This window comes from Condylura cristata, unplaced genomic scaffold (assembly GCF_000260355.1).
Source record: "Condylura cristata isolate star-nosed mole 26May11 unplaced genomic scaffold, ConCri1.0 scaffold00003, whole genome shotgun sequence".
NCBI lineage: Eukaryota > Metazoa > Chordata > Mammalia > Eulipotyphla > Talpidae > Condylura > Condylura cristata.
Genome location: NW_004567104.1, coordinates 49,230,878 through 49,254,154, shown reverse-complemented (window position 1 = coordinate 49,254,154; position 23,277 = coordinate 49,230,878). Strand labels below are relative to the sequence as shown.

Here is a 23,277-nt window from a genome sequence, read left to right as displayed (position 1 = left end):
ACTTCCCTCCCCAACCCCCCGTTTTTGATCCTATTCCCCACTCCACCCCCACAAAATGTCTCTGGTTTATGGCTGTTTATTATTATTATTTTCTCACCTGGTCCATTATACTCCTATGAGCAAAACCATCGGGTATTTTTCTTTCTCTTTCTGGCTTATCTCACTAAGCATGATCTTTTCCAGCTCCATGCAAGTTGCTGCAAAAGACATGTGTTTCTTTTTTTTTTTTGGTTGCTGATAATATTCCATTGTATATATGTACTATATCTTTTTAATCCAATCATCGACTTTTGGGCATTTGTGCTGCTTCCATGTTTTTCCAATTGTAAATAAAGCAGCAATAAAAATGGGGGAGCAGGTATCTTTTTGAATCAGTGTTTTTGTGTCTTTTGGTTAGATACCTAGGAGTGGGATTGCTGGGTCATAGGAAAGCGCCATGTTAAGCAAGTTTGAGGAACCTCCAAATAGTTTTCCATAATGGTTGTACTAGTTTGCATTCCCACCAGCAGTGCAGGAGAGTTCTTTCTGGGAATGAAATATTTTTAATTTTGCATTGTGATAACTGGGAGCAACTTGAGATATAAATTCTTGATCATTTTATTTTCTTGGTTGTCAGACCACCAAGAGCATACATACCCTGAATGGAAGAGTGGCATTGCATTATTAGTCCAAGCTGAAAATGTGTGCGATCATATTTTGATTGTCCCATTGTTCTGGGAAGGTAGATAAGGATGTCACTGGGCAGTGCTGTACATACTGTGGTACAAAGAAATTACCATTATGTAATAGTGGTGGTAATTGTATTTCTGTTCTAAATTTTTTGCTTTCATTTTTACACTAGCTTGTTTCTATTTACTTTTAAAATTAATTATAATGATTTGTCTTTTTCAGAGTACAATAATACACCTTTTGTAAGACAGCTATGAAATTCTACCCAGAGAGAGCATAATTTGTAACCCAGCCAGTCAGAGACAAACCTTGTTCTTCCAGATCATTCCTGTGTGCATGTCTACCTGTGTACATATTTTTACAGAAAGTAAAAGTTCTCTTGAGGATTTTGAAACCTTTTTTTGTCCATTTAACAATGGTGCTTTAACATTCTCTACAGTAGTGCATACATTCATACAAATTATGAAAATAATTTTATATTCCTTATAAAAATCTTTAGTTATGCCATCACTTAGTTGTGTCCACTAGATACTAAAATCGAGATTGACTGTCTAACTGCCTCTGTTCACAGAGGACTTGCATTCTAATGGGATAGGGCAGGAAGTTCATAAGTTACCTGGATCAGTATCAGTATATAATATGCTTTGAAGTAAAATAACTCAGGGTGAGGGAGTGGAACTGAAGGGAAGTAGTGAGTCTGGAGGAGTGTGGAGGGAGGATGATTCTGAAGAGCCTCTCTAGGGTAGCATTTGAGCAAATCAGTAGATGATATTTGGGATTAGGACATGAGAACATCTGAAGAGAGAACTTTCTCTGCAGATGAAACAACCCATTCCAAGGTCCTAGAGCAGGTCTGTGTTGGCCCAGAAGCCGAGTGGGTGGAGGCAGCAGAATGAAGGAGACACAGGTAGTGACATAGGGAGGCGTGCCAGAGCCACATGAGGTGGGAATAGTAAGGGGGGGGAAATGAAACATGCTTTTTCAAAGTATTACTTGGACATGGATTTGTCTCTGTGTGTTTGTGTGGATTTGCATTGTCATGTACTGTGTTATATACTGTCTAGAAGGGTTTACAGAGAAGGAAGGATTCGAGTTGGAGGTGAGCTCAGCTTTGGGCAGACTTGGGGAGTCCAAGAAGGTACAGTCTGGCCTCTCCTTGGGTCCCCAGTGTTTCTCCTCAGATCAGTGTGTTGGACGTGGCATGAAAGAGAGCTCCACTTGTGAATGCAGCTAGAATACTATTTTAGTTGACATCACAGCAAGAAATTCAGGATATTTACTCACATGACCTGAGTCACAATTGTGCCAAATCTGGAGGACGTGGGGAGAATAGAGCAGTTACTAATTTCACATATAGACAAACAGCTCTACAGACACCAGTCACATCGAAAGCTATACAGTCTGTGATGGAACTGTGTTATTGCGGGCCTTTTCGGGGTGTAAGAAATGGGGACAGGAAGTAAGTCAGCTTTAAGGAATATACATAAATCAGAGGGCTGACATTATGAGGTGAGGAGTATTAGAAGAATCTAAGATTGCGAAGAAACAGCTTCATAATAATGTCTGTTCTCTTTCCTTCCTTCTGATTTCTCTCCAAAGAGTTTTGAAATTCAAATGCCAGATGTTTGAGCAAAATACATGCTGTTTGACTGCCTTATAATTGCAGCTTTTAGTTACCTTTTAATTTGAAACCCAGAAATAGTGCCATAACCACCTGTTTTATATTCTGTTAATGGTCATTAAAGAAATACAAGTACTACTCTACTGCTGGCAGTCACTGCTTATGAATGGACAGTTTTCCAGATGGCTGTTAAGTTGTAGGTTTAAAGCTCTGTCTTTATTCCCACAGAAGCATGATTGGAAATGCTGGGTGGGACTCCAGCCAGTGCACAAAAGTCAGTTTGATCCATAATATACCTGCAGTACAATTTCAAGTAAAGAGTACTTCAGAGCATGTTTCTAAGGTAAAAATCCCCAAACTAGTGCAGATGGTGCCTAAAGGCATGAGCAGACCCTTCCCTTCAGGAGGATGTGGGGATCAAGTCCATATTGTATGAAGGACCCTATGTAAGGGCTGAGAGGGTGAGGTTTAAGGGAAAAAAAGAACAGGCCTGGAATTGGCCTCAGTGACTTTGAAACAGAGGACAGTAGAAGTGTCTGCCTCTTTGTTTTAATGCGCTGGTATTAATTTTGACTCGAAGTTGGCTTCATGGTCGTAGTCCTTTATTTTACAACAGCACCTCAAGGCTAGTCTCCCTGTTTCATTTTCCACTCACCCTACTCTTGGAGGATCATATGGAATTTTAGACCTGGCAGAAAGTTGGTCTGACTTTAAAAAAATCAGCTGCAGAAAGTCACATTTCAACTAAGTGTGCCTTGTGAAGTACTTTTTGTCCCTGAAACAGACTTATGTCGACTTTGAGATTTGGCAGAACATTTTACTAATAATAGTGGAAACTTTGGGTAGGTAATAAGCCCCATCTTGTTCTATACTGTTTTTTTTTTTTTTCATTCATTTCTCCAAGGTAGAAAGTCATGGCTGAGCGCTAAAGTGTGATTTTATTGAGTTTCAAAAAAAGACTGCATTTCACATTCTGACTGCTTCTGAAAAGTCATCCTGGGTTCATCCTGGGTCAAGTGAACTCTAAGGTGAGGAGCAGTGTGCCAGGAAGGGAGGCCTAGTGATGTTGTGGTAGACTGGAAGATGCTGTTTGGCAAATCTGAGCTTCTGGAATGCAGTTTTACATTGGAGGGGCTAGAGCTGAGAAAGTGAGAGAAAGGTTTGCCTTGATCCTCTTTCCCTGTATTCAACTACCTTGTGGGTTCCTCTGCTATAGACCGTCTCTAGTACAGTGGAAGTAAAAAATACAAAGCGGGAAGGCAGTTTCAGACAACATCCGGCTGAGTGTTGGAGAAGGCGAGGGGACAGTCTCCGCAGAGGAACCTAGTGAAGAGACCCCTGTGGACAGCGGATTGGGGTGTCTTCCCAAATGAGCGATTACCTTCTGTTAGCCACCTTGTGTTTAGGAATGCTCAGAATTATTGCCAGTGATGTCATCAGCACAAAGAGTGCCTCTTCTCTGAAAATGCTGAGTAGTCATAGATTCCTGCATTGATAGAGAAGTGGGCAGGCCTCTGGAAAACAGTTATGGATGTTGTATTCAGTTTTCAGGTTTTCCATATGCTTCTGATACAGTCACAGTAATGATGTGCAAGAGAGAAGGCAAACTAAGAGGCGGTACCCAGCAGCCTTACTCCAGGAGGCCAAGAAGGGAAGTGTTTGTCCTGCACTGTGTCTCCAGCCCTGACTCTCTGCTGATATGCTGTCCCTGAATGTATGTCCCTTGACCATCAAGGAAGTTATGTTTTTACTATGTGAGGAAGTGTCCCAAAGAGTCCCAGCAGCAGCACTCCTGAGATTCAGTCTGGTGTGCACTGAGGGAGGCTTTTCCCCCCTTGGGGGGTCCCACATTGTATTTGCCATGCTGTGTGCTCATAAGGGCAGCAGCTCTCCAGAGGTGAGGAGCTTTGCTTTGCCTGGCATCACTGTCAGACTATTGTTCCACGTGAGTGAGCTTTCGAAATAATCAGTAACTTCCTCTGTAAATTAAGCTTGATAATAACTAACCTTTAAGAAATACGAAATGGATATGTCTGGCCAAAACATTCTCTCTGTCTATATAGATCTCAGGGTTAGTTTCTAAATGTTAAATATTCTCAGATTCTAACTATAGATAAGGCTCTCCCAACATTTTTTTTTTTTCAATATTGGTCAGTGGTCTTCCAGCATCAAAACAAGAGGGAGTCAATGCTAAAAAAATAAATAAATAAATAAATAAATAAATAAATAAATAAATTCCTTGGCCCCTATCTAATTGGAATCTAATTGGAATTCTTGACAACCAGCCTTAGAGATCATTTGTCCAGGTAATTGTGATACATCTAAATCGTGATTCTGAAGGCATAAGTGGACCTGTTTGGTGCGTGCACTGCTTAACCCAGGCACCAAGACCAGTGCCTAGCTCCTGAAAAGTGTGTGGAATCTGATATGGAGTGAGCAAATGAGTTCATACACAATTTTCTGCTATGAGTTAGGGAATCTTATCAGATTCAGTAAAATAAGAGTATAATGGGCCCTTCCTGGTGGCAACTGGTTAAAGCACAGGCTCTAAAGCAATTTCAGCCACTGCAGCGCGAGCTCGCTCCTTGGCCAGGGAACTGACTCACATGGCATGGCAGACCTCTCCCCTCAGCAGTGTATTTCAGTACACCTATTTGTTCTGTTCCCCACTCTGTCTCTGGTGAATCCTATAAACCCCCCCACCACACACACACCTCTGCTGGTACCCAGTTCTGTATGTATAAATAAATAAATCTTTAAAAATAAAAGAATAAGAATACAAAATATTTTAAGATATAAGAAAAGGGTTCTCCTCTGTATACCCCACATTTTTCATGGCCAAGAGTTTGTTTTATGTCAGCATAAAGTATATGCTGGATGGTTGTGTATTGAAATGACTCCTTGTTTCCATGGTCTTAATATGGTTGCTTCAAAAATAAGAAGTCTATGTTACTTTACCCTTGGTATTTATGTGGGCTATTCTGAAAGATTAATTTCCAAAGTTCTGTTAGCTAAGTTAGAAGAAACTATTTAGAAATGCAAGTAGACTTTCTAACTACTTGTGATTGAGTCCCGCCCCTCACCCCCTGCCATGAACGAAATGTGTGCTTTCTAAAAATACTGCTGTTGAAATATTCCTGGGTCCCAAAGGGGGTTAAACTGTGAGAGAACAATAGGAGCAGAATGTCGTGTTTCATAAGGTTTGAAATCATTTGAATTTAAACGTTTTTCTTCTCCTTGGAGGTTTAAGAATCTGAAAGTGCCATTCCAGACCTTTTGAGTCATGACTGTTTTTCTCTTCACATGATTTAATTGTTTGTTTATTGAAAGAAATTATTCCATAGCCTAAATAATTCATGTTTCATGGCTGAAGAACACAAATCAATGACATGCTAAACCAAATAAATCCTTAAAGTTTAAAGATCTCTTTGCACTCTGAAAGATACCAACCTTCCTCATCTTCCTGATCTCAAAATCTTTCTTGAAATCACAATTGCTGTAGAAATCTGTATATGCCTTCTTTCTTAATTAAGCACCAGAGAGTGGCCAATGCCAGGATGTAGTGAATGCTCTGGAAAAATCTGGAAAAATGATGTGGCAGGTGCTGGGCCAGGCCTCGCCCTGAGGTTTGCACCAAACACTAGAAGCCGTAAGAGAGCTTGTCCTCACAGGGATGTCAGCCGCATTGTAGAGAAATGGACAGCATGTGAACTGTGCCGCCTTTTCCTTAATTAAGAATTAAGGAGACACGTAGCATCCAGTGTTTTGAGTAAATTTTATCAACACATTCTAATTTTTTTATGTGTTCTGTTTTTAAGTCAACTGTAAATGCACAGTCCCTCGTTCTACTCCTCTGTTTATACACTTAGATAAAGGGAGATTTGGAATGAGAGTGGTTGGTATGTTCGCTCAGGGAACTTAACATACTACTTCATTCAGAATAAAAGACTAATGTATATAATTGCATTTTTCCCAATGGAATAGTGCTTTCCAGTGAAGACAAGCAAACAAAAATGAAGCACCTGCTTTACACTGGTTTATTTCTATTCATCTAACAAATAATACTTGAATGGTTTCAGAGTGCCAGACACAAGACTAGGCACTGGGATACAGACATGAATGGTAATAACTTCTGAATTTAATTGGTTCAAATTCTAGTTAGACAAGAATTTGATGACCTTTATGGCAAAGGTCAGGAATGAGTTATTCTTGCATACAGTGAGAACTCAAAATGCAGTCCAAGAAGGAACTCAATTGTAAAGAATTAAGAATTGGGGAGGGTAGGAAGGATTTGCAGGTGGAAAAAGTGTTTTTGCTGGCATGTCAACCTGGCGTGGCCTAAGAATGGGTCATGAGTCCCTTTCTATGTGAATGTTAAGGATTTGTCATCGAGAGAGATGTGCTATAGGAGCCTTTCGAATAAGAGTGTCGTGATCAGATTAATGATCACTTTGAGGGGAAGAATGGATTGAAGCAAATCAATCCTGAAGTGCCAGGCCAATTAAGAAAAGACTCTAGTAATCTAGGAAAAAGTGGAAAAAGTGGGAAAAGCTTTAAATGAAGCTGTGAATTTTATAGTTAAACCGAAAGTTTTAAATATGTTTACTTTTAAGATTTATTTATTTATGCATACAGAACTGGGGTACAGGCCAGAGTTGCAGGTGCAGTGAGAGGACTCACCATATAGAGCAGGGAGCAGAACAGGCAGAGCAATGATGCACACTGCTGAGGGGAACAGCGGGCAGGTCAGGAGAGATCTGCTGCACATGGGTCACCTCCGGGGCGGGGATCGAACTCATGCTGAAGTGGCTTTAGCTTTGTAGTGCTGTGCCCCAACCCGCTGTGCCACCAGGGAGGACCCTATGTTGTTTAGTTTTAACACAATACCTTTTGAATTCTTGATTTGGCAATAAGATTCATGAAACTCGAGCATAAAATATAAGTTTCATAAATTCTATAAAGTGTGAAATACTTCTTTTGGTGACTTCAGCTTTAAATTCTTCAATTACTTGCTCAATTCAAAATGTTTCATGTGCTAGAGACTATAATGATGTTTCACAGGTGACTTGGTGGTGGGAATTTTACAGGGGCTATACCTGCAAAATCAAGCATCATACAAAAATGAACTGTTATAAATTGTATATAAATAAATATTTTTAAAAATGTTTTATGTGCTGACTTCACAAGCACATTTTTCTGGCATTTTGTGTGTGTTTGTAGTGTGAAAGTTAGTACAGCTACTTGAAAATACTGAATTTTGCTTTAATCCATGTACTTATAGTTGCTTTTTCTGCATAATTTTTCTATCAGAAATGAAACTTTTACTAGTTCATGTATATCATAAAAAAAGGCAATCGGGCATATAGAGTCCTGTAAACGCTCTAAAGTAGGCAGGGGTATCAGGAATCCACAGAAGAATCAGGCAGCTAAAATTAAATCCTTGTTAAGATAGCTTTTAGGTAGATCATAGATTGTAATTAGAGAATATGCTTATAAAATATTCACAACTAGTATTATTCTTGATTATAATCCAAATCATACACACATTCTTACATGTTGCCAGTCTCTTTTAATTTGAGTTTATTTAGACAAATATCAATTGAAAATTTAATTTTTAAAACCCCTGTACTTTTGTGGCAGAAGGCTAGTAAAATTAGGAGGGCAAAAATAAGAACCCACTTTTAAAATAGCTACCACCTGAGACATTTTATAGGTGTGTGTATAGGTTACATTTCTATATTATACAATATTATTTTCAACTATTGTCCTTGACTTTTTCTTGTGAAATTCCCATGCTATTAAAGTTGTCTGGAATATGTCTTTGTCATGGTATTGACACTAGACATTTTTACTTGAAGTCACTTTGTAACCATTTGCATAACAAAATACAGGTTTTCTTCCCCATTTAGCATGAGATGCTTGTGATCTCTATATGTAATCACTAACTGTATTGCTTTTAAAGTAATCTGTACAGGCTTACTGATAATAATAGGCAATAGCCAATATTTGTAATTTTAAGTTTATAACAATAGCTGTGTGAATTGATTTTTTTTCCTCCTTTATTTGCCAATTTAATCAGATGACCTATGGTAAGTCAAAACCTCACATTGAGTGAGATTATTTAGGGTCAACTACTATTGTGTAAAATAAAGTAGCTTAGAGCATCTCCAATTAGAAACAAAACAGCCAACATTCCACAGTTCACATTTTCATCATCTTAATATGCGTGCCTTTCCTACTGACATTTAAAAGGCTAAAAGCATGACTGTGCCTTGATGGTTCATGTGTTCCTGCATAGAGTCTAAGACTTAATGAAATTTTAATCCATTATATTTTCCAGGTATTCATGATCTATATTTTCTTTCTATCTTTGATTCTTTTGTTCTCTGGATAACCACACTGGATTTTATGGACAAAGTCTTGAGTAGAGTGACTTGTGCTCTGTTTCCCATCCTCTCTCTTTGGGGTGGTCTTTATCTGATGTGAACTACTGCCAGACCTGATCCCTCTGCCACCAGTAGCCATGAAACCCTACTTTTCCCCCACTCATAGCCATTCTATTCTATACTGATTGCCTGCCTTAAGATGGCCTTCTGCTAAGAACCCAGGTCAAATTCTGTACTGGCTCAGGCAAGTTCTTCATAATTTGGCATTCACTAACTTCTGATCTCATTCTCCTTTGTAGCAAAATTACCTTTGCTAGTCACAAGTTCCTGTGCCTCTAGCCTTGCATTAAAAACCTAAAAAAGCATGGTTTTCCAAAAATGTCATATTCTGTATTCTCTCCAGCCTCTGGACCTCCTCTGTGGGCATTTGACTTAGCAGGCAGCATCCCTGCTCCTTTTTCCCTCTGTCTCCATAGCTTTTTGTTTATTCAGCAGTGAAAACTTGTTAAAGTTTGGTTTCCTATCTGTTTCCCCACTAGACTGAATTTTACAAAGGTCTGGTGCTACTTGTTCTTAATCATTCTTGAGAACAAGCACAGTCTCTGTTGTGATAATTGTAGGATAGAACTACTCAGTTTGTCTAGGATTAGGAAAGTATGAAAAGAAGAAAGTATATAGACATTGCAATAGAAGGATTTAGATCTGAAATGGATATGTACCTTGTAGGTAAAGTAATTTATTATGAAATGTTTAAGGCAGACTTGAAGGTATTTCCCTCCAGATAGAAGTGGCTATCTGGAAAATCAGATTGTTAAGGTACTGTTTGGTACACATTTGGGACTAGATAGGCCCCTTTCTATTTTAAGTGTTTCTAGAATTCACTAGATATATAAAGTTTTGCCAGGTAGAAAAGTTTTCCAGATAACACACAGCATGGACATTAAAAAAAAAAAGATCAGACTATAGTGATACTGAATGTAAATAAAATCAGAGTGTTAACACTTACGATCACACTCTGGTGTTCTTGTTCAGGTATGTCCCAACAGTGATGCTGGTCATCCAGAAAATATTCATAATGGACTAACAAAAATTTCTGCAACTTGGATAAGTATTTTGATTGCTTTTTTTCCCCAAATGTAGGGATTAAAATCAACTTTTTGTATCTGACTCTTTTGAGAACTGCAAAGAAAGGACTTTTCAGTTTTTGCTTTATACACATTAACTATGATTTTAGTAATTCTCTTTTAATTTCAAAAGAAACTGGTTTTTATTTTTCAGTGTTGAAAATGAGCCTGTGAGCACAAGTCAGAAAAAGGAAAATGTGCTTTCATCAGACGCTGTAAAGGTACAGTTTTGAATTAACATTATGACTTTATGTGAAGTCTAATCCCCTTCTGTTTGACACTTGTGTCTTGGGCTGGGTAGGGGAAGAAGAGTTTTAAGGAAAGGAATTTGGGAGTATGGCATTCCTAACCTAGTTTACTAACCAACAATGGCATTTAACATTTTTTGTGCCTTAATATAAAAATTGTATTTATTGAGGCAAAGTTTTACACCATTATATCTTCTTTGGGGGTATAGGTTTGAACTTCTACAAAAGGTGAATTTTCACACCAAGCCCACCACCAGTGACCCCAATTCACCACCAAGTTCCATTGACCACCTCCCTCCCATTCTGGTTGGTCCAGTTCTACTGTTAGATGTCAAGAGTTTATTATTGATTTGGTTTTAACTGACTCTTTATTCTGTTTCTCTATGTTTCACATATAAGTGAGATCATCTGTTCATGCCTTAATTTTATAATCTATTTAACTGGATCATCTGACCTTCATGGTGTTTTTTTTCCTAGGAAGTACTTTGGTTAATGTCATGTTTCCTCAAATGCTGCTGACCAGAAATAGTGCTTTAGAGGATAGAAGTTAATAACATGTTCTTACATAGCATTACTCTGTGAAGGATACCTTTGTGGTCAGTTCACATGAGAACTGAACTGGATTTCTTTGCTCTATAGGGCAAGCATAGGAAGCAAATAAACTGCAAACCAACCCACCTACCCATGTCATTGAATATTGCTGAAAATCACTAATCTTACAACATTTATTTTTACTCACAAGTGATTTTTCTAGAAATTAGATGTTGGTGTTCTTTGTATGAGACTGGATATGTGATCAATTCCACATGCATGGCTTGGTCCCAGTAACTCCCTCCTGTGTTCCAGGGTAATGTAGTTCAATGTCAATGGAGAACTTGGAAAGCATCTGAATTCTTCATTGTAACTCTAAAGCATTAAGTTTGGTAAATATAAAGAAGGCACCAGCTATTTGGGCTAGACTTCACTGTTTGCTGGGAAGTTTTTGATAACTGATTTGATCTCCTTATTGATGACTGGTTAGTTCAGATCTTTTATTTCTCTTGGTGAGTCTAGATAAAGGTTTGTCAATTTTGCTTATCTTTTCAAAAACCAACTCAGTTTTGTTGACCTTTTCTTTTGTCTTTTTAGTCTACTATTTCATTTCTTTTTACTCTGATCTTTTGTTATTTTCTTGTTTCTAACTAACCCTGGACTTTGTTCTTGTTCTAATTCTTTGAAGCATAATGTCAGATTGTTTCAAAAATCTTTTTCAAATGTGGAAACTATTTGTTTACTTAAGTGTATGTCATATATTTATTACCAACTACCCTCTCAACTCCAAAACCAGGTACAAGATTGAGAAATAAAAATTCATTGCACTTCTAAATTAAGCATTACTAGCAGCTTTCATTAAAACATGTACAAACTTTGTTAAAAGTTTATCAAGCCTTTAAATGATTTAGTTACACATTTTTATAATACTATATTTAAAGCTCTGTTAACTGATGCAATGGGACATGATTTGAGGAAATGACTTGGCAAATGACCCCAAAAATCACCCTGTAAGCTTTCATAATCTGTAACAAACAGTAAAATGAGGTAACCAAAATGTATTACTAGGAGAAAATAGCTGTCCAATGAAAGCCTAGAGATATCTGTGAAAAATAACTCTCATGAAGTTGGAAGATCTCATTCAAAATATTATAATAGGCTACAATTTAAGAATCTTAACAACCACATTACAGAATGTATAAAGTCTAAATCTGCTTTCATATTTGCTACATTTTGTTCAAACAAAAAGAACCTCAGGTCAGAAAATCAGATTTCCTGAAAAAATTCAAAGTTTTAATCCATGGCCCAAACAACCCCCCCTCTCTTTTTTTTTTTTTTTAAGTTAAACTCTTAATTCTGCTTGGAATCCCATATATAAACAGATTAAAGTAAACCTTCAGGTTGATGGTGGGAATGAGTTGCCTGGAGAACCTCACAGTTAACCACTGTCCTCTGCCAACCATGTGCCTCCTACGAATAGTTTTAAAATTACACGTGTGATAAGGAAATAACACAGCCTTTGGAATCAGATCTCTATGCATTTAAGTCCCAGATGTCCCATTGGTAGTCTGTAACCTTGGACAATTTATTTAAAACTCTCTGAAGTTTGGTTTGCTGGTTTGTGTCTCCATGTTCACTCCTCATTTCATAGAAGCCCTGGGCCTTTGCTAGATCTAAGTTCTTGGGTATTGAATGTGTAGTGTAAGATGTCTTGTTTGATTTGCAAAAGCTCCAACTTAATCATTTGTAGATCTGAAATGATCCAGTTCTCCTTTATGGTATGCTAGAGCACTTTATCAAAATAGGAACTGAGAGTGAAGCATGTACATAGTCTAGATTTTTATGAGTAAATTTGTGCCCACAGGTTCCAAATATTGATCCAGAAGTCTCTGAGAATTAAAAACATTAGTCTAGCAATTGTTTTCTTTGAATAAGTCCTTCTACCCTATCAATAAGAATGGCTCCCCCCACCCCATGTTATGTCATCTTGTTCCTTTCTCTTCTTGGCATACACACCTGCCCAGGTTGATTTTGATTTCTGCCTACATCTCAGTGTATAACAAAGGTGATGTCTATTTGTCCAGCCTGATTTGTTGTCCTTAGGGTGGTAATTGCTAATTATCTTATATCTTCCCAAATGTCATTAGCTATGAGATTTGACATATTCAATGTTGGAATCAATGTTTTTGTTTGTTTGTTTTCTTTTTTTAATTCCTGTCCAGTTGAAAGATGTTATAAGTTACCCAGTCTTGACAACTGAGAGTGATTCCTCCTCCATTTTACCCTCCACTTTGTCTCCCTTTGCAGGTTGTCAACATCTCTTCCTGTTCATACCTATCAATACTGCATAGCACAGATTTATTTAGACTCACAGTTTTTACCCACTTCTTTTTCTTTCTGATACATATAGTAAAGGACTGTCTTGAGTTATGTATGCTTAAGGGCACTAATTTGATACCACATGTAACTATATTCCTTTATCAGATACTACATGTATATGAAAATATGAAACACTACAGATTCTATTCTATGGCATTTTTTTTTAAATTTAAGCTTTTTAACTAAGTTAGTAACAAATTATTTTTGGCATCTCCGAATTGATCACGGCCCGGTTTGTCATAATATAAAAAAGTTACAAATAATCAATCTGTTAAAGTATGAACAGTTCAGGGCAGATTAGTTAATGGCTTTCTTGTTATGCCTATTCCAGTTTCTTAGTGGAAAGTAATTCTTTGATTAAAAGATTTTGTTATCTTTCAAACAAAATAATTTGGGCGTAAATAACCTGTCTTTTCACCTTAACATTAATTATAAAATCCACCTATATAAAATATTGTTGATGCAAACAACTATCAATAGTCCTCATGCCATTAACTGAACTAAATCCTTTATTATGAAAGGTAAATGAGGAGTGATTCTGATTTGAAGTTTAATACTTAGAACTAGCTAGAGATGCTGATAATTTTTTCCCCAAAATTGAGGGAATGTTGGTTGTAGAATTTTACCTGTTGGAAAACTTGCCAAGTAATATGTTGTAATCAGATATCTTAGAAGAAAAACTAACTAGAACTCTCTAGTAAAAAGCTGGTTTTAGATTTTAGTAACTTAGTTTAGTAATCTATACATGATGAAAGTATATGAAATTGTTTGCTTTCAGTGGCAACAGGGAAAACATAGGATATTAGCAAGATCAGTAGAAGAACATACATAGTTGATTTTCATTCTGAAAACTTGAGTTGTAGGAATTTCCTAGGCAAAATGATAAGGCATAAATGGTCTCAGTAGTGATGACAGCATTTTAGGGACCTGCTATAGTAGGAAGAGGGTGGCGGGAATTAAAATGCTTATGATGACATGGAGCATTGTAAGCAGACTGATCCTGGGACATACAGTTTGAGTAATAGGCTTTCTGAAGGGGCAGATGTGCAACCAAGGTTCTTTCAGAGACCCCAACAATATGAACTGGTGCTTTTTTGGAAGGGTTAGCCTTGGGAGTCCTATTTTTCATTGTGAAGGTGAGTGAAGGAAGTCAGACAGATGTTCTTCAGTGCAAGTAGAAGGAAGGTGGTGTCAGAACAACAAGAATGTCTCCAAGAATTAGAAGCTTGGGTACTCTGCTGATTGGGGCAGGATAGTATAGGGAGTGACCCATAGGGTGTGAGAAAGCTTTGAAAGAGTTGTTATGGAAAATGTGGAAAAGTCTGCCATCTGATTTCCAAGAGAGGCTTTCAGTTGGGAATTGTTGGGCAGCTTGAATCTTAATAGCTGTGTGTGTATCCCTTTGGATATTTAAAGCAAGACTCGTTCACTTCTGAGTGTAGATGACTAAGAGACCAGGAAAAGACACTTTCAGAGATTCTTGATCTTATTGATGGCTGGATAAAAATATGAAAATTTGTGGCAACTGAAAATGAGAGAAATTGTGATGACGCAGGAGAATTGTGGTATGTCCACCTGGGATAGTGTGGCAGGAGAGCTGAAAAGTTGAGAAGGTGTAGGGAGGGAGCACAGTGAACGGTGCTGGTGAACTGGGTGACTTGGTGGTGAGTGCAGTGTGGTAACAACATCTGCGCAGGGAGATCCTAGACTTCTAATACAGAAACAACAATGGAAACCAGTGTTGCCTCCACTAAAAAAAAAAAAAAAAAAAAAAGTAAATAAAGTGAAAGGAAGAAAAGAGAGGTTGTGAATCTGGCGGAACATCTTGAGGTTGTGATTCAGAGGCAGGTGTTTATGGGTAAAGGGCCAGAGTCATACCAAAGATCAAACAGTGTGGAAGTAGGAGTTGAGAGTACAAAGGAACTGGGGCAGGAGGGATCAGGATTTCTGCAGACCATCCTTGCTGTGCACAACAGACTCAGAGCCTGAGGCTAGACAGGATGGCCAAATCTGTTTGCTTGAAACAGTAGAGGAAGACTCACCTGCCCTTCCCTGACTCCCTGCAGCAGGGATTGACAATACTGTTTACCTCTGGCCCTTGTTCCATGTGCCAGTCACCATGTTGGGACAGTACCTGCCATAGGCTGCCCAGGTGACAAACTAGTGTTTGACCTGCAGGTAAAGGCTTATATCAGTCCAGTAGGCGCCATAGAAGCAGGGCTTTTGGTGTACTCTGTCATTGTTGTGACAGATAGATGTCAACGCACCCAGAATAGTATCTGGCATTTATTTATTGAAAGTTTTCATTGACCTAACTGCTACTTGATGGCACCTGATTTTAGCATATTGTGGCATTTCCGAGGAACTCTTGTCCAAGTCTTGTCTATGTTGGGATCCCAAATCCCAGAGTTTGTCAGATCTTGTTCATTGTCTTTTCCACTTAGAGAACTGTTCAACCTTTTGCCATTTCTTATTTTACTGGGAGGAAATGCCCTTGTTCCTCTCCAAGGTTAATACTTCCCCTTTACTAGAGGCATCAGAGTCTTTTTCACCATCTGCTTTTCTTTCTACAATCTATCACTCTTCTTTCCTACAGAACTCACTCTCTTTCCAGCAGGTGTAGAACTCAAAACTGGAACATAAAGCTCTTTCTTCTCTCTTGGACCTTCACTAGCATTTTATGCCTTCCCTTTTTCCTAGTTAAAAATAACTGAAGGGTTCTCTTCAGTTCCTGACTGTTCCATTTCCTTGCTCCACACTCGCTGTGTAACACCTTGAGTTTGTGGTTATGCTCACAAATTTCTGAGCTGTTATGCCTTTCTCCTGCATTCCTAGGGCTTCTTTAGTCCTCATTCCTTCATTTATTGAACCAGCAAATATTTGCACAGCTTTCAATTGTCAGACACATTGCTAGGTGCTAGCAATTCTGCAATGAATAAAAACAGGTGAAGATCCCTGCATTTGTGTGTGTATATGAAGGAGTGGGAGAGAGAGAGAGATACTGGCAACTACAAAAATTAGGCACAAAAAGGACATAAACAGTTTTGGAGTGGAGGAGTTTACTATTTTAGATAAAGTGACTGAGAAAACTTTCAATGAAGAGATGACTTTTAAGGAAAATTCTGAAGGAGGTAAAAGAGAATGAGTCATACAACTATCTGGAGAACATTCTAAGCAGAGCAAAGGGTAAATGATTTACACAGTTCCCAAGGCAAGACTATTTCCTATGTTTTTGAAGACCAGCGATGCAGCTAGTCCTCACATTTCTTGAATTCACAGTGATATTTGACATCTGTCCTCCTGTGCTGTTAAAATATTACTCATCCTTTGCTTTGGGGACAAGTAAACTGGAGAGGATGACCATTCTGTTTTGGCCTTCTCCATTTCTTCTGCTAATTTCTTTTCTTCATGCCTGCCTTTTTTCTTTCCCTAGAGGACTTCATGTTGCTCAGCCTTTCCTCTGCATTCACTGTGTATTGCCAAATTGCATTCTTAAGTGATGCTTCTGACTGATTACCAGATATCTAAGCCTGTATAGCACCAGGGAACCAAAAATAAAACATGTTTAACATCTGAATTATTACTTTACCCCTTTTTACCCCCACAAAAAGCCCTAATCATACAACACATGTATTTCCCATGTTCATTTTTGACTTAACTCAGACAGTTGCCCAAATTAGAAAATTTTGTCAGCTATGACTTTGTTACTCATCAGCCTCTACTTATTATGTAATTGGTCATCTTATCAACCTCATTCTCTATCCTCTGTGTCTCCATCTTCAGCAATACTCCTGCCATAATCAACTCGACACTCGGTACATGCTGTCTATACCTGTGTCTAGAATGTTCTTCTCATTCTTCACATCAAGCTCATATGTTACCTCTGAAGTAGATTCTCCCCACCTCCAGTCAGTGGTGTCCTCCGTTGTGTGCTTACCTCTGTAAGTGCCACACAGTGATAAAGGATGAGTATCTTGCTAAACTGTAAGTGCCTTGAAACTGCAGCTATGTCTTATTAATCAGAATACATACTGCTTTCCTGTATTTTCTTGAGTTGGACACATAGAAAAGAAAATAGGTAGGTAGGTACATGAATTTGGACATTAGGGCCCTGCATTACAATATATTTACTATAAAGAGCAAAAATTTTAAATTCCTAAAATACATCTACTGTTATCAATATCCTTTATATATTATAAAGAGAATAGTAAAAAATTTGAGAGTAACTGGAACTAATGTTTTGTTAGCATTTGCTTGAATTCTGAGTATTGTCAAGGCAGACAGCCCTGCTGCAGGCGACAAAGGCCCTAGTATGTGACAGCTTGAACTTCAATTGTTGTCTAGGCTGAGGACAGAGAGCAGCTGTTTTAGAAAAAAACATAAAATTTTAATTATATAAATATAGAATTTGTCTTTGAATAGCAATGTTCTGTCCCTGCTGTTTTTAATTTCTTAATTTAAATAGTTTTTTTTGTTGTTGAAGACATTTTAATTATTGGCAGAAATGTCTCATAAGATTGTTAAAAAAAAAAAGCAAGCAACTAAAGACAGTTTGGAAAATTGGGGGAAAAAGCTTCAGTAAGCTTAAGATACACAGCTTCTGTGTCTTATCTCTCATCAAGAAACTAAAAATTGAGAGGAAGGAGAAACAACTTTTTTTTTTTTTAAAGATTTATTTATTTGTGCATACAGAACTGGGGTACAGGCCAGAGGCTCAGGGATGGTGAGAGGCTTCACCAGAGACAGAGTGGGGAACAGAACAGGCAGATCGACGAAGTACACTGCTGAGGGGAGCAGCGGGCGGGTCAGGAGAGATCTGCCACGCCATGTGGTCACCTCCGGGGCAGGCGGGAATCGAACTCATGCAGAAACGGCTTTAGATTCTCAGTGCTGTGCATTAACCCACTGCGCCACCAGGGAGGGCCCGAGAAACAACTTTTTAAAAATTATAACAAAAGATTGAATCTGAAGACTTTCATGTTCAGTAAAATATGTCTGGATTGTTTAGAAAGTAGTCTATTGAAAGGTGTCATTGAAGAAAAATAAGAAGCAATGAAAGAAATACTATTTTTGACAAAAATTATGTCTTGAGATTTTACTGATATCAAAAAATATATCTATTCTCAATTTTACCTTTTTTTTTAAAGATTTATTATTTATTTATGCATACAGACCTGGGGTACAGGCCAGAGGCTCAGGGGCAGTGAGAGGCTTCACCAGAAACAGAGTGGGGAACAGAGCAGGCAGATCGACAAAGTACACTGCTGAAGGGAGCAGCGAGGGGGTCAGGAGAGGCCTGCCACACCATGTGGTCACCTCCGGGGCAGGCAGGAATCGAACTCATGCGGAAGCGGCTTTAGATTCTCAGTGCTGTGCTTTAACCTGCTGCGCCACCAGGGAGGGCCTCAATTTTACCTTTTTAAAATGAGTGCTTCAATTTTATATGACATTGCAAGAATATATGATGTATTTTAACGATTGCACTTTACTCCCTTTCTTCAAGTAGCTATCCAGGATAACAGTTACTTTTACTCACCATGTAGGAAATAAATCGCTGTCCTATTCCCATTACAGAGTTTACTCATTTTGATTCAGGAAGGAATATTGTGGCTAGAAATTACAACAAATTAAATGGAGCAGTTAAATTTTATTTTTTTATAAAGTGACTTTTCATACACAGCAATTTCAAAATGTCAACTAGCATATTCTTACTGCCAAACTGAAAGGCCATTTATGCTGTTGATATATGAGGACATAGTAGAAATAATTTGTATGATAGGCTTGCAAAAGGAGCAGAAGGCTGGATAGATGAGGTGGAGATGAGTTGCAGTTGAAACCAGTAAAAGGTGAGATTTCGAGTGACTCTAGAAAGCTGGTGATATTTTAAATGTAGAGACTTCACAAGTTATATTAAGGTCCTAACACAAGTTATATTGTTCACTCAAATATACTCTGACACCTAAAGTTGGGAACAAACTTAAAATACTGTTTGCTTGAACAGTAATGGCTTCAAAACATTTTCTCACCCTTCCTGCTAGCTTATATTAGCAACTAATGGAACATTCCTTTAAACATGGAACAAGGTAAACAAATTCCATTATAATTATGATGTTGTTGCTTTCTCAGTTTTACCAGACTCTGTCATGTGAATCTACTGTGCCGAAAGGTGGTTTTACCTTGGTTTCCTGATCTTTTTCTGACTCATCCTTGAGCTTTTATAAGGACGAGTGAACATGTCATCTGACAGATAGGGTCAGATTTACATTCCTTTTACAAGTAGGTGAATGAGCATGTTTGGGAGGCAGGGCGAGTTGGCACACTAGAAGAGTGTGAGGTGGAGTGCCAGCATGCTCTTTGATATAGAAGCTCAGTCTGTCTTTATACAACCCAGTGTGGTTAGGTGGCTTTACAAATAACCTTATTATGAGCAAGTAAAATACACTCTTGGACATGTAAGAATTTCCAGTGCTGTCCACCATTTGCATGAATGCAAGTTTACCTTTTTAAAATCAGTGTTTCAATTTTTGTGAATCTTTAAAGCATTTAAAGAATATTTGTTGTATCTTAATGATTAGCCTTTAGTGCTCTTTCTTCAAGTAGCAATCCAGGATGAGCAGTTATTTATACTTGCTATAAAGGGATTAAATCTCTATTTGTGTTACCATGAAGGGTTCAAAATGGACTTTTCCTCAGAATTGCTGCCCCTACCTTCTCTTCTTGAGAAACATTTTTACAAATGGGAGTGTCTTGGGTCAAGAGTACCAAAGTGATGAGGCTTAGTGTTTAGGTGTGGACTAGTGTACCAAAGTGTTTGAATAACTGTTCATCATTCATAGTAGTAAAGGCTAAATTTAAATACACATGAGTTTTTTTTTTTTTTTTCTTTTCAGTCCCTCTACAGATCTTTCGTACTTCCCTCCTTTCTCATTGGGCACCCTTTCCTCTAGTCATGTTAAACCCCTTTAAAGCTTCCTTTCACTAACAACAGAGAATGCAGATGAGGGGCAGAAGGAAGGAAAAGGGAGAAAACCACAAGAGGAGAGAGGGAGGGGGATAGACAAGCATCACATAGTCACTACTAGGTCTTTTTTTTTTTTTTTTCTTTCCTCTAGAAAGCATCCTGAGTTAGCTCCTCCGCTCTCACCACTCACCACTGAATCTGGACTAGTGACTCCGGGTCTTGGGTCTCTGTTCTGGGCAGTGCCCTGGTCTCCCTTCCTGCCATTGACTATGCAGTTTTGTTGTGCTGCCTGTGCTCTTGAGCTGACTGTGTGAACTGCCCAGGGGCGCAGAATCATTCTACTTAACCCATGTTTCCCTGGCACACAGTGTCATGTAATAGGTTCTCAGCCAGTGTTATTTTTTTTAGATAATGGTTCTTATTGACCTCTGTTTTGTTTTCAAAGTTTTCCCAAAGTGAAGACAGAAGAAACCATGCTGAGAAGCTAATCACTCCTCCAAAGCAGGAAGATTCCAAAAAGTCAAATGACCTTCCAAGTTCCACCTCAGACCTCAAGATAGGAGAAAGCGATCGCCAGCCAAAAGAAAGCTTTTTTCAGTTTCTTGGAAACTTATTCAATATCTCAGGCAGAACATCCCTTGGTGAAACTAAGCAGTCTTCTTTCAAAGATGACCAAGACAAAACTGAGAGAGATTTGCAGAGTCCCGGTGACCATCCTGGGGAGGGCACCAAGCAGGAGAGGGATGTCTTTTGCGACTCCCCGGGAACCCAGGCACTTCCAGTGGAAGAACAAGAGTCCACCTCCACGGAACTCTCTGAAGCCTTTTCTTTGGATACTACACAAGACAGTGAGCAAGAAATCGGTGATGTGCCAAAGTAAGTTCAAAATTTACTGAACCAAAAATATTGAGCAATCGGATCTAACTTTTGAGTTTTGAGCTCTATTGTTAATTGAGAGGATTGGAAAAAGTGTTCTTTAATGTGACTGTTCCTGAGTAAAAAATTAGCTAATTTTGTCCCTCAGGCCTTTTAAGGTATTGTAGGTATTGGTACTAATACCTTTTAGGTGCTAACTTTGTCATAGTATGATATTTATTTCTAATTTCACTTCCTTAAAGAAGTATGTGAATTATTCCTATATTAACATAGGCATGTGTTTAGTAGCTACATTTAAGGAACAAAAATAGTCCTGAGATTTATATTCCATTCTGTTAATACTTTTTTCTTTAAAAAGGGCACAGAAGGGTTAAATTGACGATTTATAAAACTTGCCTTATGCACCTTTTCATAGCTCTAAGAAACTGAAATCATGCCCAGATTTAAGGAACATTTTACCACTATTTTTCCCCCCTTTGGTTAACAAACTCACTAACTTGTTTTTCTTTTATTCAGATGAGCTAGAAGGAATGTTTTCTATACCAAAAGTTTTAAGAGTAATTTGAGTCCACTAAATATCTCACCTAGCAAGTGTATTCAATCATAACTAGTAAGAATCAGTTTTGTTGATTTTAACCTAACATGTACTTGAAAATTGTTTTTAAGAGGTCATCATTAATACTGGTGATGTAGGTGATAACTTAGAACGCTGTCATTCTTTGTAGTTTCAAAGTGTCTTTGCATGTGCGTGCTTTCAGTTAATTCCTCATAGCAATCTTAAACTATAAGCACAGACATCTCACAGCTTACAGTTGTGAGAACTGAGGTGTAGGTGAGTTTTTCCATCAAAAGTGACGTGGTAAGGTTTTGCCCTACCAAATGTAAATGTACTGATAAATCTACAGTTATGAAACAGTGTCATTGATCTGATATATCTGCTAGAAATTTAAATGTAACAAGATATTCTAAAAATAGATTCATATATACTAGTTACTTGAACCCCTGATTTACAGCCCTACATATGCTTGGAGAAGGGAGGACTTGGGGTATTGGTTAATAATTTAGGGAAAAAATAAGAACTAGATACTTAGCACATTTTTATATTAAAATTAATTAAAAGTAACAGATGCTTAATACACAAAAACTAAAAGTAGCTAAATGTGAATTCTTTTAGTGATAAACAATTTTGTAAGTGTGATTAGCAATGGGGAGGCATCAGGAGAGAAGATCAGGAAACTGGGTTACTGCCAATTTTTAAAATTTCTTATTTTAGCAAAATAAACAATGTTAAGGGCCCTCCCTGGTGGCACAGTGGGTTAAAGCATAGCACTAAGAAGTTAAAGCCACTTCAGCATGAGTTCAATCCCCACCCGGAGGTGACCTACATGGGACGGCAGACCTCACCTGACCCGCACGCTGCTCCCCTCAGCAGTGTACCTTATCAATCGGCTTGTTCTGCTCCCCACTCTGTCTCTGGTGAATCCTCTCATTGCCCTTGCACCTCTGGCCTGTACCCCAGTTCTGTATGCATAAATAAATCTTAAAAAATAAATAATGCTAAATAAATTGGCAAAGAGAACTGTATTTAAAAAGTCAGAAGATGCTTTAACACATTAAGCAACTTAGACACTAACAATAGAAAAATATGGACAATGTAAATAAATCATTCCAATAAAAGAAATATAAACTGAGCTAGCAATCAAGAAAGTGCTAGGATAACTTTTAGCCTGTTTATATAGTAATAATAAATATTCTACTCTGTGTCCCCCAGAATTGATAAAACCTGGTGTTCATATATTCTGCTAGGAGTGGAGTGTATAAATTGGTGGCTCATTTCAGGGCAATATGGTATCTATGATCTTAAAAAGCTGTTGTTTTTAAAGATGTATAAAGGTTTTATGGGGCCTCCATGGTGTCCTGGAGGTTAAGTCTCAGCTCTTGGGCTGAGTTTGATCACCGGCTAGGGAGCTGACCCACCTAGCACAGACCTCTCCTGTTTCCCTGCTGCTCCCCTCAGTAGTGTATTTTAGTAGATCTGCCTGTTCTGCTCCCGACTCTGTCTCTAGTGAGAGCACCCCCTGCACCTTACACCCCAGTTCTTCTATACACAAATATTTTTTAAAGTAAAAAATATTTTATTAAACATTAATATAGGAGCATACAACAGCAGTAAAGTGTTCTAAAGCAGTACTGTTCACAGCATGTTCCTCTAGTCACCAGCATCTGTGTCCCCTGGAGCTGATTAGAAATGCAAATGATCTGGTTCTTACCACTGACTCAGTCCCTGGGAGTGGAGCCCAGCCAGCTTCCAAATATCATTCCTGGTGACTTTCAGTTCTAAAGTAATTTAAGATGCTACAGATTTTGAGGCTTGATACATGGGAAAGTTTGGACTTTTTTCCTTGCTTTTGATTAGAAGGTCAGTTTACGTTCTTTGTTGCTGAACAAGAGAAAAGTAGAAGATATTCTGCCTCTTCTTTTT

The 23,277-nt window shown here is 38.1% G+C and overlaps 1 protein-coding gene across 1 annotated transcript in view; it reads left to right on the top strand.

Annotated features, from left to right (window-relative positions):
- Positions 1 to 23,277, top strand: part of CRYBG3 (beta-gamma crystallin domain containing 3) — a 99,054-nt gene that overhangs the window by 9,631 nt on the left and 66,146 nt on the right. The window contains exons 2-3 of the mRNA XM_004675271.2: positions 9,955 to 10,021; positions 20,365 to 20,795. Of these exons, the coding sequence (XP_004675328.1) occupies positions 9,955 to 10,021; positions 20,365 to 20,795 (498 nt within the window). The remainder of the gene's footprint in view (positions 1 to 9,954; positions 10,022 to 20,364; positions 20,796 to 23,277) is intronic.